The 17,855-nt window shown below is 38.4% G+C and overlaps 1 protein-coding gene across 2 annotated transcripts in view; it reads right to left on the bottom strand.

The window, feature by feature from the left end:
- Positions 1–5,224: 5,224 nt before the first annotated feature.
- Positions 5,225–17,855, bottom strand: part of LOC146169724 (sperm-associated antigen 17-like) — a 43,326-nt gene continuing 30,695 nt past the window's right edge. The window contains exons 28-45 of one of the 2 annotated variants that reach the window (XM_083393359.1): positions 17,362–17,501; positions 16,385–16,633; positions 15,748–15,863; positions 15,314–15,453; positions 14,185–14,305; positions 13,633–13,787; positions 12,934–13,094; positions 12,181–12,380; positions 11,592–11,694; positions 10,845–10,953; positions 9,998–10,183; positions 9,418–9,558; positions 8,203–8,423; positions 7,865–7,981; positions 7,226–7,366; positions 6,195–6,339; positions 5,510–5,653; positions 5,225–5,358 (exon numbers count right to left, since the gene is read on the bottom strand). In XM_083393359.1, the coding sequence (XP_083249485.1) occupies positions 5,514–5,653; positions 6,195–6,339; positions 7,226–7,366; positions 7,865–7,981; positions 8,203–8,423; positions 9,418–9,558; positions 9,998–10,183; positions 10,845–10,953; positions 11,592–11,694; positions 12,181–12,380; positions 12,934–13,094; positions 13,633–13,787; positions 14,185–14,305; positions 15,314–15,453; positions 15,748–15,863; positions 16,385–16,633; positions 17,362–17,501 (2,585 nt within the window). In that variant the 3' untranslated portion in view covers positions 5,225–5,358; positions 5,510–5,513. The remainder of the gene's footprint in view (positions 5,359–5,509; positions 5,654–6,194; positions 6,340–7,225; positions 7,367–7,864; positions 7,982–8,202; positions 8,424–9,417; positions 9,559–9,997; positions 10,184–10,844; positions 10,954–11,591; positions 11,695–12,180; positions 12,381–12,933; positions 13,095–13,632; positions 13,788–14,184; positions 14,306–15,313; positions 15,454–15,747; positions 15,864–16,384; positions 16,634–17,361; positions 17,502–17,855) is intronic. The other variant, XM_083380341.1, reaches the window with a different exon arrangement.

The raw sequence follows: 17,855 nt of genomic DNA, 5'->3' as shown, positions 1-17,855 counted from the left end.
AAAAAGTAGCCTATCAAACCTCAAAGCACCCTATTAAAAGTACTAATCTTTTAAAATATCCCAGTGAAATTTAAATGAGTTATGCTGTAATGATAATATTTTAGGAAAAACGTTTAATTGGGAAAAATAGCAAAAAATATTTTGCAAGTGTTGTGGCAAGTGGTAGAATTGTGAGTTTATTGATGTCTGACGCTGTATAGGCAACAAATATTAAACTTCTACTCGCGAAATATTGCTTCAGGAACAAGAGTCTGCAAAGAAGTGCTACTCGATATTATCCGATAATTTTTGTTTGATATTGCATTTTTTTATAAGTTTCCAGCTGAAAATGAAAGAACAAAACAAAGCGAGTTTTCCTTACAGAAACCTACCCGCCCCCGACAGCACATCACCCTACAACCGTACGCCGCCGTGACAACGGCCGCCAGCAACTCAACCAAGGCGATTCCGCAAAGGGAAGAGTGAATGACGAACAAGTAAAACTCGACAGTCTTGTCTTCGTCGGGCTCCATCTCACGCAACAGCGAGTCCATCAGGCTTTCGTCAACCTGTCGAAAAGTAGAGGAATGTCCGCGAATATAAACCTTGTCAACTTGTAGATCTAGAACAGTGGTTCTCAATCACCCTGGGGTGCCATTTCTAAGCCTCAAGGGTGCCAAGAGATATTTAAGAATCTTTAAGAAATCTTATTTTCGCTCAACTTTTACAAATTTTTGTGTAAGATTACAGTAGAATAAATAAAATATAACTTCCTACGTAGAATGGAGGTTATGGGTGTTGTTCCAGTTCGGTTTATTGTGAAAAATCGTGAAGGGGTGCTGCAATCTATTTATTATTTCTGAGGGTTGCCGCAAGTTATAAAAGGTTGCGAATCACTGATCTAGACTTTACCGACAGTTTGCCGGCCCGCATTAAATTTATGATTGCGCTTCGACTGAAACCAGCTAAACAAAGCTTGCTATTAAACAGTGTGAATTAGGATTGTGATTTGCTGGGACCTTTAGGCTTTTGCAGAATATGTTAGGTTTGGAGGTTGGTGATGTTAAGGTAAAGTGTTTCGATAGATCACGAAGTTTTAAGCGATTCTTGAGGCAAACATAAATTGAAACTTGTTAATGCAGTCTTATGTAATTCTACGAAATGTTAGACAAAATGTTTTATCGCCATCCCTTTTAGTAAACGAACACCCCTCTTAACAAAGTTTAGCATTCGAATTTTTCAAGCGTTTATTAAGGCAAACATAAATTCAAATTTTTAGTGTAGTCTCATTAATTTTAGGTGATGGTGGACGCTTTAGCATCAGCAAACAAAGTGTTTCACATTCAAGGCAAGATTGTACTTACCGAACAATCGTCGACCATGCAGAAGTGTGCTCGCAGGCTGTTCAGTATCTCAATCGTCAGCATGCCAGCAGCGAAAAGGGCGGCAAAGATGCTCACAGTCAGTGCTCCGGTAATCTATACCAAAGCAACAGTATCAAACTGTGGCGCAATATAGAACACTGGGTGCATTTGGAAGGGCTTATCGAAACCACACATTCCCGCTCTACAAAGTGAATCACAGTTGTAGCCTACGCAAGTGTAACTTAATCATTTTGAGGCAAAATAGTTTACGTCTGCGCTTCTCAAAGGATCTCGATCTGTAGTAGGTCACTAGAGGAGTTAAAGTGTAACAATCTGTGTAATGGTATTTTGCTAAGATATGAATAGCAAATGTCAAACCGAATAATAACACAATCCCACAAATTTGGCCATAACGTCGACAAACTCGTGCAGAAGACAAGGAAATGTTCTGTTTGTTATTGTTAAACCTCTGAAAGGGTCGCAAAGAGATTTAATATATTAAAAGACGTTTTTTCGGGTTGAAAAGTTCAGTAAGACCATGTTTACACAAACTTACTTCGTTTTGCCTAACATCAGAAAGAGTCTAATTCAAAACTACAACTGTAAAAAAAAACGCAAACGTGTTCGTTAGTAATACAATCCAATACAAAGTTCAGTAGTTTTAGTCTAATTGACACCAACAAATGTTTTTTATGCAACCAACCTGAGCTTGCGTAAGATGTTTGCTTGCAGAAACACTGAGTGAGCCAGCTACGATGAACTAAATAAAACAACTGCGATTTAGTTTCATCCCATACTTCTTTATTGCAATAAAAATGATCATTATAACAATATTGGGAATACTTGTAATATTTAGTATATTTCATAAAATTACTTTGAACGGCAAATTAGTATCGCATCAAGGCAAAAAGTTACGACAGGGATATAACGGCAGTAAAATAATTTCGGGTAATAAATTTGCATTTACGATTTACTTCTTTTACTATCTACGAATAGTCTAGAAAACGAAATTAAAAAGTATTTATAAATCACGAAACTGTGTTGTGGGCAGTAAAAACTTATCAAATTACAGAGCGAATAGGGCAATATTTATTTTACCAATGAAGATAAACACAGAAATGATTAACCAGCAAGCACAACACAAATATAGAGAAGCAATGATTTTTACGTATAGAGATCTAAAAATCGATTGATCAGTTTTTTTTAAGACTGTAATCATTGCAGCATGACTTGGACTATAATAAAATAAAAACGAGCAAGCCTTAAGAAATAAAAAACGTTAAAATTGAGCTCACAATGAAACCCGCCCACAGGCCTGGGGTGATCAGTTGCAATATAGTCACTTCGTCTTCCTCGGTATTATTAATGATAAGCGCCAGGTTGATGGCGGACACAATAATAGCCAGAAGGCCCAAGGTCAACTGGATCGCCTTAGGAAAATTGAAGTTGGTTAAAAACGATGCATATATAAATTCACGTCCATATGGGTATGAAAAAGACCGAAGCGTCTGAAAATGCCATAGCCTACGTTGACTAAAGAAGGGCAAGAAACATGTCACTAAATGATGTAATCTAGGGGTCGGCGAACACCGGTCCGCGAGAAGTTTGTTACCCGTCCGGGCGTAGGTCTACACTTGTGGCGATCTGTCGTTTGTACTTCTCGTAATTCTATATTATATTAGGTTCTACTATGACGTAACTTTGTTGTCTTATCAAATTATTTTGGACTTTGCATCAAAACAAGCTCAAAGGTATCATTCACCAAAGCTGTAATAATTTTTCATAAATAAGCATTTCTTGTTTTTAATGCCGATCCGCGATAAAATTTTAGTTTTTTAGAGTTCCAAGATGCAAAAAAAGGTTGCCGACCCCTGATGTAGTTGACATGTAACAACAGACGAATTCGGAATCTTCTGTTAAATTTAAGGAATGAAAGTCTGTAAACAGTGAGATAACACATAAAAATCCGAACGTCAACCGATATAATTAAACTTAGTTTTAATTTTGATCCGAATACGGACATCTCGAATCACGGAATTTGGCTGAACAGAATGCATGTGCATCTTTGTATCTATGTAGACGAGCGAAATAGAAAAATCTTTTACACTGATTTTTTTAAACTGGCACTAAATAGGTTTTCTGTGTAGGCCTACATTTCTTATCTTAAGCAATAGACACATAGGATTGGGATCGATGTACAAAAATCCTTAGTGTTTATTTTAGCGGAACTCTGCGTTATTAAAGAGGGTAAAAAAGGACTAAAAAACAAAACTTACCCCGAGAACTAAAAACGGCCTTCTAAACTGCAAGAGGTTATGTTGATTTCCGTACCAAGCATCCGTCACTTCCATGTTAAGTTTATTGTCACTCATAGCCGCTTCCAGAAACAAACTCCACTTGCCTAAGAGTCGCCACGATATCTAACTTGATTCGCGATAACTACCTGTCTTTAAAATCGATGCGATTTAACACAAGATCGAAAACCTTATAAAGCCAGATATCAAGTTTAATTGGTTTGGTTAACTAAACGCGCCTTTGATGACCATCCGCATACCTTTTCTGGTGATTAAGATAGAAGTTTAACCATCAATCAACTTAAGAATTTCGCGAAACGCGGCGAGATACAAGTTGAAATTCACGTAGCAACCGGCAAATCTCGCCTCCGAGCTAAACCAACAACGCCACACTCTTAATCACGAGGCCCTTTATGGCATGGGGAAAATTAATTTCGTCGCCGAAATTGCCCCTGCTTATCGGCCTATAGCTGCTCTGGCGCACCTGAACAAGTGTATTGGTTTCACTTGGCTAAAGGACGCCTCTTTGTTTGGCCTTTCTGCGCAACTTTCCGTTGGACACGTCTGGGGCCTGAACCAACTGCAGCTTTGTTATTCGAGCCACTCGGCTTCGTGTTGTTTCAAACTCGCACTTCGAGGACTTGGGCCGGTCCCGCGTTGTTAGGACGAAGAGGGCAATATTAGGCTTTGTGGACAGAAGGAGGACTATCTGCCAGAATAGCAGATTAGGCCAGCGCAAGTGGCATTTTACCACAGTCCGTCGTTTTTTCAGAAAACTTCCGGTAGAGGTATAGTCCTGTTTGGGCCTGCGCCCTACGATCAACCAGGCGCGAGCGGTAATTTTGAATTTTAAAGAAAACTCATCGGTCTTAAGAGTGTGTTAAAAAAGGGGCCATGTTTCGAGTTGCGAAATCCATGACAAGTTTACCGCGGTTGCATTGGCCAACTCCACATCACTGCACTTAAAAAAACTCAGAAATCACTTAAAAATTTTTTTTTTTAAAACAACAAAACGTTATGTTAAAACGTGACGTATTCTTAAATTAAAAGATGGAAAACAATGGCGTGCTGCATGAAAAATGCCTTTAAATATAGTTTAAGTTTCTCAAATTGTCGTTTTCGATGGTGTGGTGAGACGCAAGGCGCATTCGGGCTAATACGATTTCGGTTGGAACTGACGTATGGCAACCCCAGCTAAAAAGGCTGAGTTGCGCTAACAATTACAACCCAACATTTGAACAAGGGTATTTATGGATGGATTTGTGCTATATATATATAGGATACAACGACAGAGTATGATTGCTTGAATCGCTGTCTATACCTTAACCCTAGATTAGAGTCTAGTCTATCTAGAAGATAGACAAACAGATCAGTTTGTCATATAGAGGGCATTAGTGAACTGCTTCTGCAAAAATCGTATACAGGAACGATATACTGCATTGTTAATCAATTTAATACTCTAACCGTCATTTTATAGAGAGTTCGTGTCTTTCGATCCATTAGGAGTTACTTGAAACAGTTCCTACTTTTCTGTCAAAGGTTTAGTTTAACATATTTCGTACAACGTTTATTTTTGAAAAACAGCGTAAAATTTATTGATAGACCAACAGTAAAAATAGCACAACAATTTCAGAAAACATAAACTATACTTTAAAAATGCGTGACACGAAACACACAAATACAAATTAAACGTTCAGCAAAGATGGTCGCGCCGTCGAAATCTAAAAATAAAGCATCTTATTTCTTAATTAGCAAAACAAAACTGTCACATATTATTTCTACGGAATTTTACAGAGAAATCAGGTCTTAATTTTTACAAACAATCAGGTTAGAAAGTGAAAATATCACCAGAATAAAAAAAAAGTACTTTACATTTTTAGCTGGCGCCGATCCGCACAGGCCGAAGTATCCCGTCTCTCGAAGGCGGTTTGTTTGAGCACAGCTTTACCCCCGGGGCTTTCCCGCCGGGGGGCATGACGTCATTTCGATTGTCGAAGTCGTGAGCGGTCAAGACTAGTGATTTGGCGGTTAAGGGCAAATTTCTGACTCATCAGTTTTTAGGTTATGATTACATTAAAACCCTGCCCTGAAAATCACTATTTCGTTTAGATTATTAATAAAATCCATTAACAAATCACTATAGCAAATAGTTAAGTGTCATGCGAACAAGGGGTTCTATATGTGTAACAAACAAAGTTAACATGGCGGCGCAAAGAGCAATATTTTTCCTATCGCTCAAGAAATCACGAATTTTTACATCCCGATAAAAAAAAAAATTATTACTTTTATACTACTATTGGCTCATAGGTTTATTTGTGCCTTTCTCTCAACGGCGTCAATACAAAAATAATTATCAGAGACAAAAATATTCTTAGCACAAATTTAGTTGTGTTAATAATTTGTACAATTATACGAATTTCCCTTAAACATGCTGTCCAAGTACTACAGTTTATGATTCTATAGTATAGAATCAGTTTTATATAGTATGGGAATTAGTACACTTTAAGATTAGTATTATTTGTAGCGTTAACAAATATTTTTAACGGACAAAGGATATTTGCTGTAACGGGAAGGTAGATGATGTCAGTTTCGGTCACGATCTCCAGCTGGTGGTTGACGGTTCCGACGCCCGAGTCGCCCTCAACGCCCACGGCGATCGCGTATATCTCCAGGTTAAGTGTGGCCTCCATGCCAGCGGCAACCTAGCATTGTAAATTCATGATTGCTTAAAAGTTTAAAACTATGAAGTGACAAGAGTGACTTAGTTGATTAGCGGTAAAAAGAGCCTACAATTTTTTTTCAAGGCCGAAAGATGACAATTTGCCTAAAACGATGACAAAAAGTGGAATGAACACAGAGTTTTACATTCAAAAAATTAATCACTTGGTTTTGAATTATCATACTCATATGCAACAAAAGTAACAGAAAAAATAGAGAAAAACAAGGCAATTTTTTGGCGGATTCACACAATGTTAGATGTTTCGCTTTATTTTTTCAAAATAAAAGATAGATTGGAAATATGATAGGCACATTTGTGTCACCGAAAAGGGTTTGACTTAATTTAGGTCTCTCTCAAAAATATAATTCTAGATAAGCAAGAAAACGCAAAATGCAAAAAAGGAAAACAATCAGGCACTTTTCAGTGGTTTCAGTCTGGGACCATTAAGTTTTCTTTGAAAACGGGTACACATGGTAGTCCTACATTAGGCAAAGCAGCTTAGTAGAAAAATATTTTTCAACTGTTTTTTACGTCAACCCAAATAAACATTTCATTTATAAATTTCCAACAACTAGGACAACACAATAAAGATTATAATTTTTAACAGGTTTGAAGACGTTTCACAGATTGAATAAATGATATTGAGTAGCCAATCATAAAATTTTACAATACTTAAAAAAAGAATATCCTTTAAAAACATCAAATTACCTATTAAGTCTATAGATTAAGAATTTGTCGCTCGAAATTGCTTGAATTGGTTAACGGAAAGTTTTTTTAACCCATAGGTTTTAGGAACAAACACATTTGAAATTTAGAAAAGCAAGTATGGTGTCATAAAAAGGTGTTGTCATCGAAGTGACGTCACTTACCGGTCCAGGGGTGTAGCCGACCCTCAGACCCGTACCGGGCGGCGGTTGTTTGACCTTAAAACGGCAGAGGTCGATTCCAGTGTTCTTCAACTTAACGGTGAAGGCGTAAGTGCTTCCCTCGCGCAAAACGCCGAACACCACCTGCAATTTTCATAGATTAAAGTGCATTAAAACTTCGAGCGCCCATTTTGTTAAGTGTTGAACAACATATATTTCTCGATATCAAGTGAAAGAAAAACGACAATTAACATAAAATATGGATAAAATAATATGTGTAAACTTTATGAAGCCTTTCTGGCGGCCAGAAAATAAAATTTGGTAGTCATTTGTGTTTAACTAAAACGCTTCTGAAATCATACAGGGGTCGTTTAGGGTTTAACAAATGTCGTCGTTATTTTAAGGATCTTGTAAAATATAGCCTTCTGTGTGATCCGAACTCACGACCTCGGGCCTATGGGTCGTATACTCCCTAGTTTAAATGATTAAAGAGATATTTCGTATGGTAGGTTATCCGTGGCACAAAACGCTTCGGAATCCGTTTTTGTGGGGTTCTATGCGGGTCACGTTTGAACCTGATCGGCACAAGTGTCTCAGTAACTAGTTCGTTTAAGGTTTAAAGCCACATTAACTCTAACCGACCTCAGGCGGCATGACTTGAAAGCCGCGCTCCGCCACTTTGGTGTTACCAAGCGATACGCCGCCGGCGATCGACGAAGTGTTGACCTTGCGACGAACGGGCTCCTCAACTTCGGCGAACTAGAGACAACAGAGAAAAGAGGCAATAAAAAAAAGTCGTGATTGACTTACGTAGCAGTTTGGCAATGACTTAAGCCCATAACTCGACTTAGAAAAGTGATTGAAATTACTTGGGACTTGACTCGGATCTACACAATACAAACAAATGTTGTTCATGACAATGCTTATCTTTATTCTACAAAATACCACGCTGCTTCAAAATTAAAAAAAAAGCTTTTTACCTTCGAATTTTGCACGGCACCCGGTCGATCGCTGATGATGGACATGGGCAGCAAGACGCGTTCCTTCCTCGGCTGACCGGTGACGTCATAAACCAGGCTTCTGGTCAGGACGATGTCGGACGACTCGGTTTCCAGGGGTAAGAGGCCGTTGTTATGGCGACTGTTGTCACTGGCGGCCTCTGACCCGCTAGGGTCGTTAGGGGTGGCGCGGCCCAGGGCGGCTGTTGGTGAAAAATTTAAAACAAGATAAATAGTGGTTTGTAATAGGAAGTCTGTTTAGTCTAACCGACTGATCACCATGACTCCTAGGACTTTCTATCTGAAAGGTTGTTTTACAGTAATGACGTATGATTTATCTTGAGTATACACTTAAGTCACTCTTGTCAAATTACTTGAGTTAATTTAAGTTTTTAGTACAAATGATTAGGGTTAAAAAGTGTTTTCATTAGGCTTTGGGGTCATTTATCTCAAACTGTGCATGTCAAAAAAAAGCTTGCTATACGTTGCATTTTGTGTTATCTTGTAGTTTGGTGAATTTGTTAGTTTAACGTTTAATTTTAATAACAGGTACTTGAATTAGGATTGACTTGCTCTAATTATGACTTGACTCGGACTCGACTTGTTATTTAATCAAAAAGACTTGACTTGGTCTTAAGTGCTTTTACAAATGACCTGATTCGAACTTATTATTTTTACAAATTACTGAAATGGGACTTTAATCATTTAAAAATGCCGTGTTTAAAGTACTGCGTATTGGCTTTTAAAAACAAAATATCAATAAGCGCGCTTGTTAAAAGAAGGGGCGCAACCTTGCTTCCTTATCGTAACGCCAGACCAGCATCGCAGAAAATATAAGCCATCAACTCTCAACCCTTCTGCGGGCGGAGTTTAAATTAAAAAACGTCGACCGGTTTGCATTGACAAAAAGGTGGATATAACTGTTTTGGAAACAGGTTATAGCGGAGAGGCAAACTCCGCCGGGAAAATATTTTAACATTCGCGGTGCTTAGAAAACATTTGGGCACTGCAATAAAAATTGCAAGCGTCGTACGGCCTTGAAGCGTGTTAAATTACAGCTATTTCAAATATTCTTCTCCGAATTACAAACAATGAGCTTATCACAGTTTTCTGATAATACCCCAACGTTACGAATTTTCAGCAAACTTGACAATGTACACTTGTACCAAAAAGCACACTGCTGAACACTGCCTTTACCTTCCCGCTTTTGTGCCGAGGTCGGGTTCTCGGGAATAGGCGACGGCTGGTATTGCTGTCCGGACGAATAGTCGCTCGCCGTGGATTTAGCGAACGCTGATCCGTTGCCGGCTGACGAGGCGTGGCTCGGAGTCGGATTACCTGGGTTCAAAATGTTGCTCAGAAACTGACTATTATGCCTTGTAATATTATAAAACCATTTGCAGCCTTGAAATTTGATTAACATTATGCTTGTAAAACTAGCATTTTTAAAGTGACAACTTATTTTTAAATTAATGGCAAACAAAATGGTAAACTAAAACCAGAAGAATTATGTTAAAACCGATTTTTATGTGTACAAAACTGTCTGTTAATTCCAGTCAGTAAGACAGACTGTATATTAAACAAATACTGTGTATTTCAAATTAAAATGTAATCACTAGATTGGAGGAAAATATTACAGTAGCACTTAGATTAACCAGCTATTTAAAAACTATGAGATTCAATATCTGCACCAGGTAACCTACCTCGTTATTTCCAATCACCATATGTATGGAAATAATAAAACTAATCGTTGCCAACAAAAATTGAGTTCACTTACTCGGTCTCATGTTTCTTTGCTGGGCGGCAGCAATAGGTGTCGGGTTATCCGGTCGCAGTTTGGTGGGGGTTCCTCCGCCGATAGCGTGGGCCGGGGTCGGGTTAGTGGGGCGCATCTTCGAGGGGGTGTCGCTTACCCGTGCCCCGGCCCCCCGCTGGCGGGAGGAGGCCGAATCCTGGGAAGCGTCTAAACCGAAATTAAAAAAAATTACTTGGGCTGAGTTTGACGGCGTAAAAATTTGGTGAAACATTGTTTGTCGTTTTATATACGTCCTCTACGCATAATTGTATAAGTAGAAAATACTGCGCCCTTACTTTAACATTTTTAGAAAATCGGGCCAATGTGTATCAAAATACGGCTCATTAACAGTATCAGTATTAAAAGGAAACAACTTATAATAAGGACTTAAATGAATTTTTCTCGCATGATATGGAAGAGTAGCCTATTAGTCATATTGAACAAATTATTATTTTCGTTTTTTACAATGGATAATGCTTCGTACTTCGATTTCCTTTTGGCCATTGCCAATTAAACAGCCTTTCTAACTTGAAAGTTTTTTTCGGCGCATTTCAATTGACAATTTATTTCCGTGTCATTTAGATTTAATAGTTATTTTTACTGTCTTTATATGCATGCATGTGAAATAACGTGTCCCACTTTGTTACAGGTTATGGTTTATTTGTTTTAACTGTTCCGTATCAAAAATCAGAAAAGCACAAGTTCCATAGATGTTTTTTAAAATTGATGCAGCCCTGCTCGCAACCGTAAAAACTCATTGTGCAATCCCCTATTTGTATCCCTAAACTCCCTAAAAAATGACTGAAACATGTACAGAAGTACAACACACCTTGACTTGGCGAATTCGAGTTTTCTCTTACAGCAAACATCCGAGCCTCGGTTCCGTCCCGCCTGGGGTCGCTAGAGAGCTGCAACGAAGCTGATTTCATGTCGTTTGCCTGTGACGTAACAAACGCAAAATAAATTTCAAGTGGAGTATTAAGGTATTCTTCTCGTGATGACAGATCAGATAAATATTGTCTTTGCCTAGATTATAACCAAGAAAAGTAGGCGCTGGTCAGTGGTCAGTAACGTTTGGATAGCAAAATTTATTTAAAACATGGTGTATTGCCAAAATAGTTTCAATCTTTAAAACACACCTTGTCCGGAAACTCTGTTCGGGACAATGAATTAACATAATACACTACCGATAATTCAGCCAAATGTGATTTGAACTAAAATGTACAAGATACTACGTTAATAAGTTTAATAATCTCTCAATGAAATAGATTCCAGAAACAAAGATTTGCACAAACATAATACGATTAGTTTAGTATTTAAACTGATGCCATAACTTCGTATTAAAAAACAATAAGGTGTATCTTTATATGATCCAAAACCATCGGCGGCAGGTTATAGCCACAGTGGATCACTGCTCCGCTGACGCGTATATTAACAAGTAAAACTCATAGTGAAAAACATGAGTAAAAACATCAGACGTTTTGGCGAAAATATATTTTCCTTTTAAACAAAACGTCTGATCCTGTTTTTACTCATGTTTTTAACTATGAGTTTTACTTGTTCGTAAAAACGTTACCTGTGCTAGCAACCAAGCTCTTCCCGTCTCGCTATCGAAATAATCCGGAACATCACGGTTCTTGAGAGCCTCTCTTCCGCTCTTCTCTTCCTCGACTTCACGTCTGCAAAGAATGCGATTCTCAAACCAGAATATGCTCACAAACAGTTTTAAATAGGGCATTATAGTAGAGGCAGAAGCTTATAATTACCGCACGTTATAGTTTTGATCTTACGTTATATTCTAATGAAAAGAGCAGTGCACAATTAAATAGAATATTAACTTACTACACCTGTTAATGTGCGTCTAAGCGAAACACCCGCTGACACAGCAATACTTGCCCCCAACCAGTACAATGCCAACATATGTGCTTACCTGTAGGCCTCTGTTTAAACGATATTTTATTTATAACAACAAACTTGAGCTTATAAAAAAATTGTAGCGATTGTGAACAAAAGGAAAGGACCACTTTTTGCAGTTTAAAAAATGGATTAAATTAAAAAGGGGCAAATTTGTTGCTAAAATCGATATGTTAAAACTTAATTTTATAAAGATAGGCCAAAGTTTTACCAATAAAAACACAATTATCACAAAACCTACTGTGCATTACCTTATACGATCCCAGTCGGCTTGGGTGAGTTTTTCCCTGGGAGGGGGAACTTTAGGGGGCGGCTGGGGGGCCACGGCATGCTCGTAACGCTGTTTGACCAACTTTGAGAACTGATTGGAGCCGGGGCCTCGAGCTTTGGGGTCCGGACCCATCGATGACCCAGAGGGTACCGGGACCGCATCCGGGGTACGCGGGGTAAGCTAGGAGTTAAAAAGGGTGTGTGGTAAGAAAACATGAAAGCCTATGGCAGCGGTATTCAGATTAAATTCAAATGGTTTTCAGACTTGATGCTGCTCTAAAGTATCAGCGTAAAATTTCTTGTTTGGCCTGACCAAGTGTATATGAATTGAGAGAGCTATTTGCTAAAACCTCATCCATCTCAAAAACGGATTGTGAATAAACAGAGCGATGGGTAAAGTTTAAGCTTTGACCAAGTGTCTAAAAATCGCGTAATCATATTGCAAAGTAGCAAAGCTAAAAAATCCGCCAGAAAGGCAAAACTTCACCGCATACTGTACCGTATACAAACTTGTGATTTGAGCTTATGATTATTCAGATCATGAATTAAAAATAACAAATAAATAGTCACATACTGGACCATATATTTTACCTATAGTGTTAAGGGAAGCATCCTCTTAACTTAATCATACTTTATATTTTTCTTAGTATCCACAAATCGATTTCACGCTTTAAATCTAACAACCAGTTTTGCTTCAGAAAAAAACACTTTCTAACCCCACTTGTACAGCTTACCTCTTCGTCAAACTCGAGCACGAGACTGAGCAGGTCGCTGGCTCTCATCTGCTCCTCGGCCGTTCTCGGGTCCTGAACTTTGACCTCCGACCTCTGCTTTTCCTGCTCGTAGGTCGCCTTGCTGAACTCGATCAGCTTACTATGCAGGTGACGCCGCAGATCTAAAGCGAAAGATTTCGGGGTTGGAAAGTTCGTTTCACGATGTATAAGGTCGTGATTTGGCTCGCTTCGTACTAAAAGTGACGTTGACATCCAATTAGGCGGGTTAAAATTAGCGATGAAAAGCATTGTAACGAAGTGTTTTTGTACATGAAGTTAGGTAAACAACTAAAAAATCGTTTCTAAACTATCCTATAAAATGAATTAACAGTGTTAATTTTATTTGTTTATATAATTATTCCAAATTCAAATGTTTTGTTTTGATTTTAATATTAAACAAATTTATCAATTATTTATAAAATGCTGACCAAAAGACATTTCATACATTGCATAAAATATATTTTTGTTGTAAATATTACTTTTTACCAAGCAATTACCACCCATGTAGTAGTAAAAGGAATACTAAAAGCCTTAAAAAATGCATAAAAAATAATCCCAACCTAAAGAACAAAATCAAGGTTACAACAATTTATTAATGACCAATCAAATACAGCATTAAGGTAAAATGTAAACCCACATTAAACTAAAATGTAAACCCACCAGTTGACAACGGTTCGTACTGTATGATTTGGCGCAGTTCCAAAGCGCTTGGACAGATTGGGGCCGGGGGTGGTTGAAACGGAATGGGGGCCGAACCTACGGCCAGCCCCTTACCCACAGTGGTGCCAAACGGGGGACCCGGCTTCTTAACTTCACTGTAAACAATAAAGGTAAGGTTTAAATTTATGAACGGAACAAGGCAATACTCAGTTTTACTAAACATTTTAGCCCCGCCACATGCAAAAAATGACGACAATGACGCCAAATTTAGTTAATTCTTAAGCCAACAAAGCTTTGTTTGTTTTTTTGTGATTAGCACTGCGCGTTATTGATGAAGTAATTCAGGTAGACTCTGTTCCCGGAGTTCTCCTAAGCTTGCAGAACTGCTGTCTCAACTTTTTATATCAAACGAAATCGTCTGTAGTCCAGATTCTGGACTGATGTTGAATGCATTTAACGACAATTGTTTTCTTTCCTTTTCACACAAAACAAGACCATACTGTACCACACCACTTCACGTCTTAAAATGAAAAACAAAAATTCGACTCGTACGTTGGCGGGAAATGCGTGAGGTCCCTCGTGCGGATATTCTTCGGGACGATGTTTTCTTCCTCTTTTTGGACGAGCCAAGCGTCGCCGCTGTTGCCATAGTGAGGACGGAGGACTGAGATGCCTGCAAACAGAATTAACCAAGAAAAAAATAAGAGTATATAAAACAGTTCTAACTATATTTGCTCGAAAATTGTACCCGTTGCGAATGCAGAACAGGTGCCAGAACAAACTTTTGTTGCGTCGGTGTATGGTTTAGTTCAGTGGTTCTCAGATAAGAAAGAAACGATTTAAGCTTTGACTGTGTCTAAAAATCGCGTAATCATATTGCAAAGTAGCAAGGCTAAAAAATCCGCATGAAAGGCAAAACTTCGTCGCATACTGTATCGTATACAAACTTGTGATTTGAGCTTATGATTATTCAGATTATGAATTAAAAATAACAAATAAATAGTCACATACTCGACCATATATTTGACCTATAGTGTTAAGGGAAGCATCCACTTAATCATACTATAACGAGACGCACAATACAGTGTCCTTATATTCTTCTTAGTATCCACAAATCGATTTCACGCTTTAAATCTAACAACCAGTTTTGCTTCAGAAAAAACACTTTCTCAGATAAGAAAGAAACTATACCAAACCGACTCGATAGTTTCCATTCAGGTTAACTTAATTTTAAAAAATTGAAAAAATAGATACCGCGTTTTGTTGTTCATTTAAGAATATCCTCAAATTTTTGTAAACATATTTCTCCTAAGTGGTCAAATTACCCCGTTGGGATAAATTGCCCACAGTTGAAGAACCACTAGTTTGTTCAAAACAGTAAGGACTACCATCAATTTGCAAATAAGTTTGTGTCGAACTGGATTTTTTGAGCAATCGTTGTTGGAAATTATGGAACTGGATTTTAGGGATTATTACAACTATATTAACACAATTGTTTTGCGCACTTTTTGTGAAATCTTTAACGGCAAAATCTAGTAAATCTGCTGAATATTGCGTATAAGCCGCGCAAAAGCACAAATAATTAAAAAAAATCGACCTCACTAAAGCAACAAGCTCTATAGTATATATATCTAAGCGGAAAAACCACTCGTTTTTTGCTCGCAAATAACCAGCTCCTCACCGATTACTTTTGAGTCCTCCGGAACCGCCTCTTTGATGACGGCGGTGGCTGGATCAAGATGAGCATCTCCGATGTACTCCTGCACATCCTTGAGCCGAAGAAGCTCCGTGCCACTCCCGTCGCTATTGACGACGAACAATCTGAACAAATGAGAGATTGATTGATTGTGTTTGCTTTGTCATATCACCAAACTTAAAAAGGCAGTTTCTTAAGGAAAGACTTTCGATGAAGTGAAATTGATGACATATAACGTTTAAACAATTTCAAAGCGCGCTATAAAATAGAAACCCGACACCCGGTTAAAAAATCACGATTATATGAAAATTAAATGATGTTTGGAAAGTTATGTTGCTATCTATTACCTTCAAGTCGTTTCACTTTTACAAAAGTGTATTTAACAGTAATGCGAAACGTCAGTAGAACGAGCAGCCAACCTGGGCGGATGGTGGTCCATCGGATCCATCTGCACAACTTTTGGTGCCGTGTTCGAGCCTTCCGGTTGGCCTGGATTCCCTGGGTTCATAACGCTCGCCTCACCTGTCTTCTTCACCTAAATTAAATTTAAATTGATGGAACAAATTCAAAATATCAGTATAGGGTTGTATATGTGGCCCAGAGGCCTTTATAATGCAGCAAACATTTTAGGTGTTTCTTGCATTTATTTTATTGAGTGTTATACTAAATTTTGCTGCTGAGTAAATTTGATTTGAATTCATAAAAAACAAACTTTTAATCCACGTTATCGCAATATTAAACGCTCAAAATGCTAACGTTGCTAAGGATAACTTTGCGAACAACTGGATATTAAATACTTCAAAGTCTTTTCTAAACTTTAGCCTGTAAAATTGGTTCGGTTTGTTGCTTGATGCTGCCTATATTGCTTTAAACGTGAGCAACATTTGCGTTGCTTGAAGTTAAATACAGAACAACTCCCATTGTGCCATTAAACCAAAGAACCAAAAGCGACAAATTTGAGACGAAAAACAGGGTTTGTCTGACCTTTAATACACCCAGTCCACAAAGCAACTGTCATTTTAAAGCAAAAAGCGCAAAAACATCCAAAACGCGAACCTGAAACACGTTGCCCTCCTGGTCAACCGCCTCGCAGCAAATCTCGCTGTCGTGTCGCATCAGGTAAGATCCCAGCGAGATGGGCTCGGCCCCGGGCGGGGGCAGGCGGGAAAACCCCTCCTCGCCCTCTTCGACGCCGGCCTCCGCGGCCGAGATTGCGGCCATGAGCAGGTCGTTGTCGGGCCGAGGGGTGTAGATCACTGCGGCGTCGGCGGCGATGTCCAGTCGACCGCCGTTCCAGTGGGAGAGCTATGATGTGAATGAGGGGTATATTTCGAGTGTATGTATTGGTAGAAACTTGTAAAACAGAGTATTATCGACAGTTTTTTAAATCCTCAAACTCCTCAAACTTTCCAGTGGGTGACCCTTCAAGTTGGACGTTTAGTTCTCAACATCTTATGAGTGGTGACCCAAACGGTATCGATAGTGTTGCAATGACTTCAATGCAACCCCCTAAGTGGGGGTATCGATAGTGTTGCAATCAAGTTATTGGTTTAGTTGACTTGACTTGACTTGACTTAAGTCAATTGGGCAAACTTACTTGACTTGACTTGACTTAAGTCATTTGGGCAAACTTACTTGACTTGACTTGACTAAACTTTTGCCAAGTCATTGTGTCAAATAAATTGGATTTGAAATTAAGTGTTTTTATTAAAATTTTATCTATAAAAAAGAGTTATTTATCTCAACCTTTGCACGCAAAACAATTTTCTTGGTTTATGTTGCGTTTTTCGTGTGTTTTTTTTTTGGTTTATAAGATACAGCTCATACCCGGACGAGTTCACTTTTTGGTTGGCGTTTTGGATTTAGGATATTAGGCTTTTCAGTAGTAAAACAATTTTTTTACCGGGATACTCGATGTGACACACCCAGAGTAATCACGCAACTCTTTCAACTTAAAAAATGGTAAAAATAGTGTGACAGCTGCCAGTCACACAGCAAAACAGCTTTTTAAGGAATCGCCAATTGCCACCAACCTGATAAGTTCCGTCCAAGTTGGTGAGCAAACTGGTTCCGCTTCCGAAGGTTGTCACGCATGATTGATCCTCCTCGTTGAACGTCACGGTTGCAAACCCGGGGCACTCAACCCTGACGAATTGCAGAAGACGCCGGGGAGCTGAAAAAACAATGGCCAGAGTTAAAATTGGCCTTAAGGCGCTTTGGGGCTGTGCATATAGATTTTACGACAACGATGCAAATTTTGCGAGCACCAAATTCACTTGTAAGCATTTTTTTTTAGAATTAAACCGATTAAGTGTTTTCCTAATTTAGTTTTTTACGCGGTTATATTTCTAAACTAAAGTAATGTCGGTACGAAAGTTTACATTTCAACATTCTGACAATATACAAATATCAATTGCGATACTAACAATTTATACAAATATTGCCACTTGCTAAAATATTTCAAAGTGACGTAAGCGTACACTAGGAAAAAAGTTGACTGAAAATACATGAAACCACGTTTTCATAG

The sequence above is a fragment of the Ascidiella aspersa genome, chromosome 1 (assembly GCF_963924565.1).
Source record: "Ascidiella aspersa chromosome 1, kaAscAspe10.2, whole genome shotgun sequence".
Taxonomy (NCBI): domain Eukaryota; kingdom Metazoa; phylum Chordata; class Ascidiacea; order Phlebobranchia; family Ascidiidae; genus Ascidiella; species Ascidiella aspersa.
Note: the sequence above shows the minus strand (reverse complement) of the source record. Positions and strands in the feature narration are given on the sequence as shown.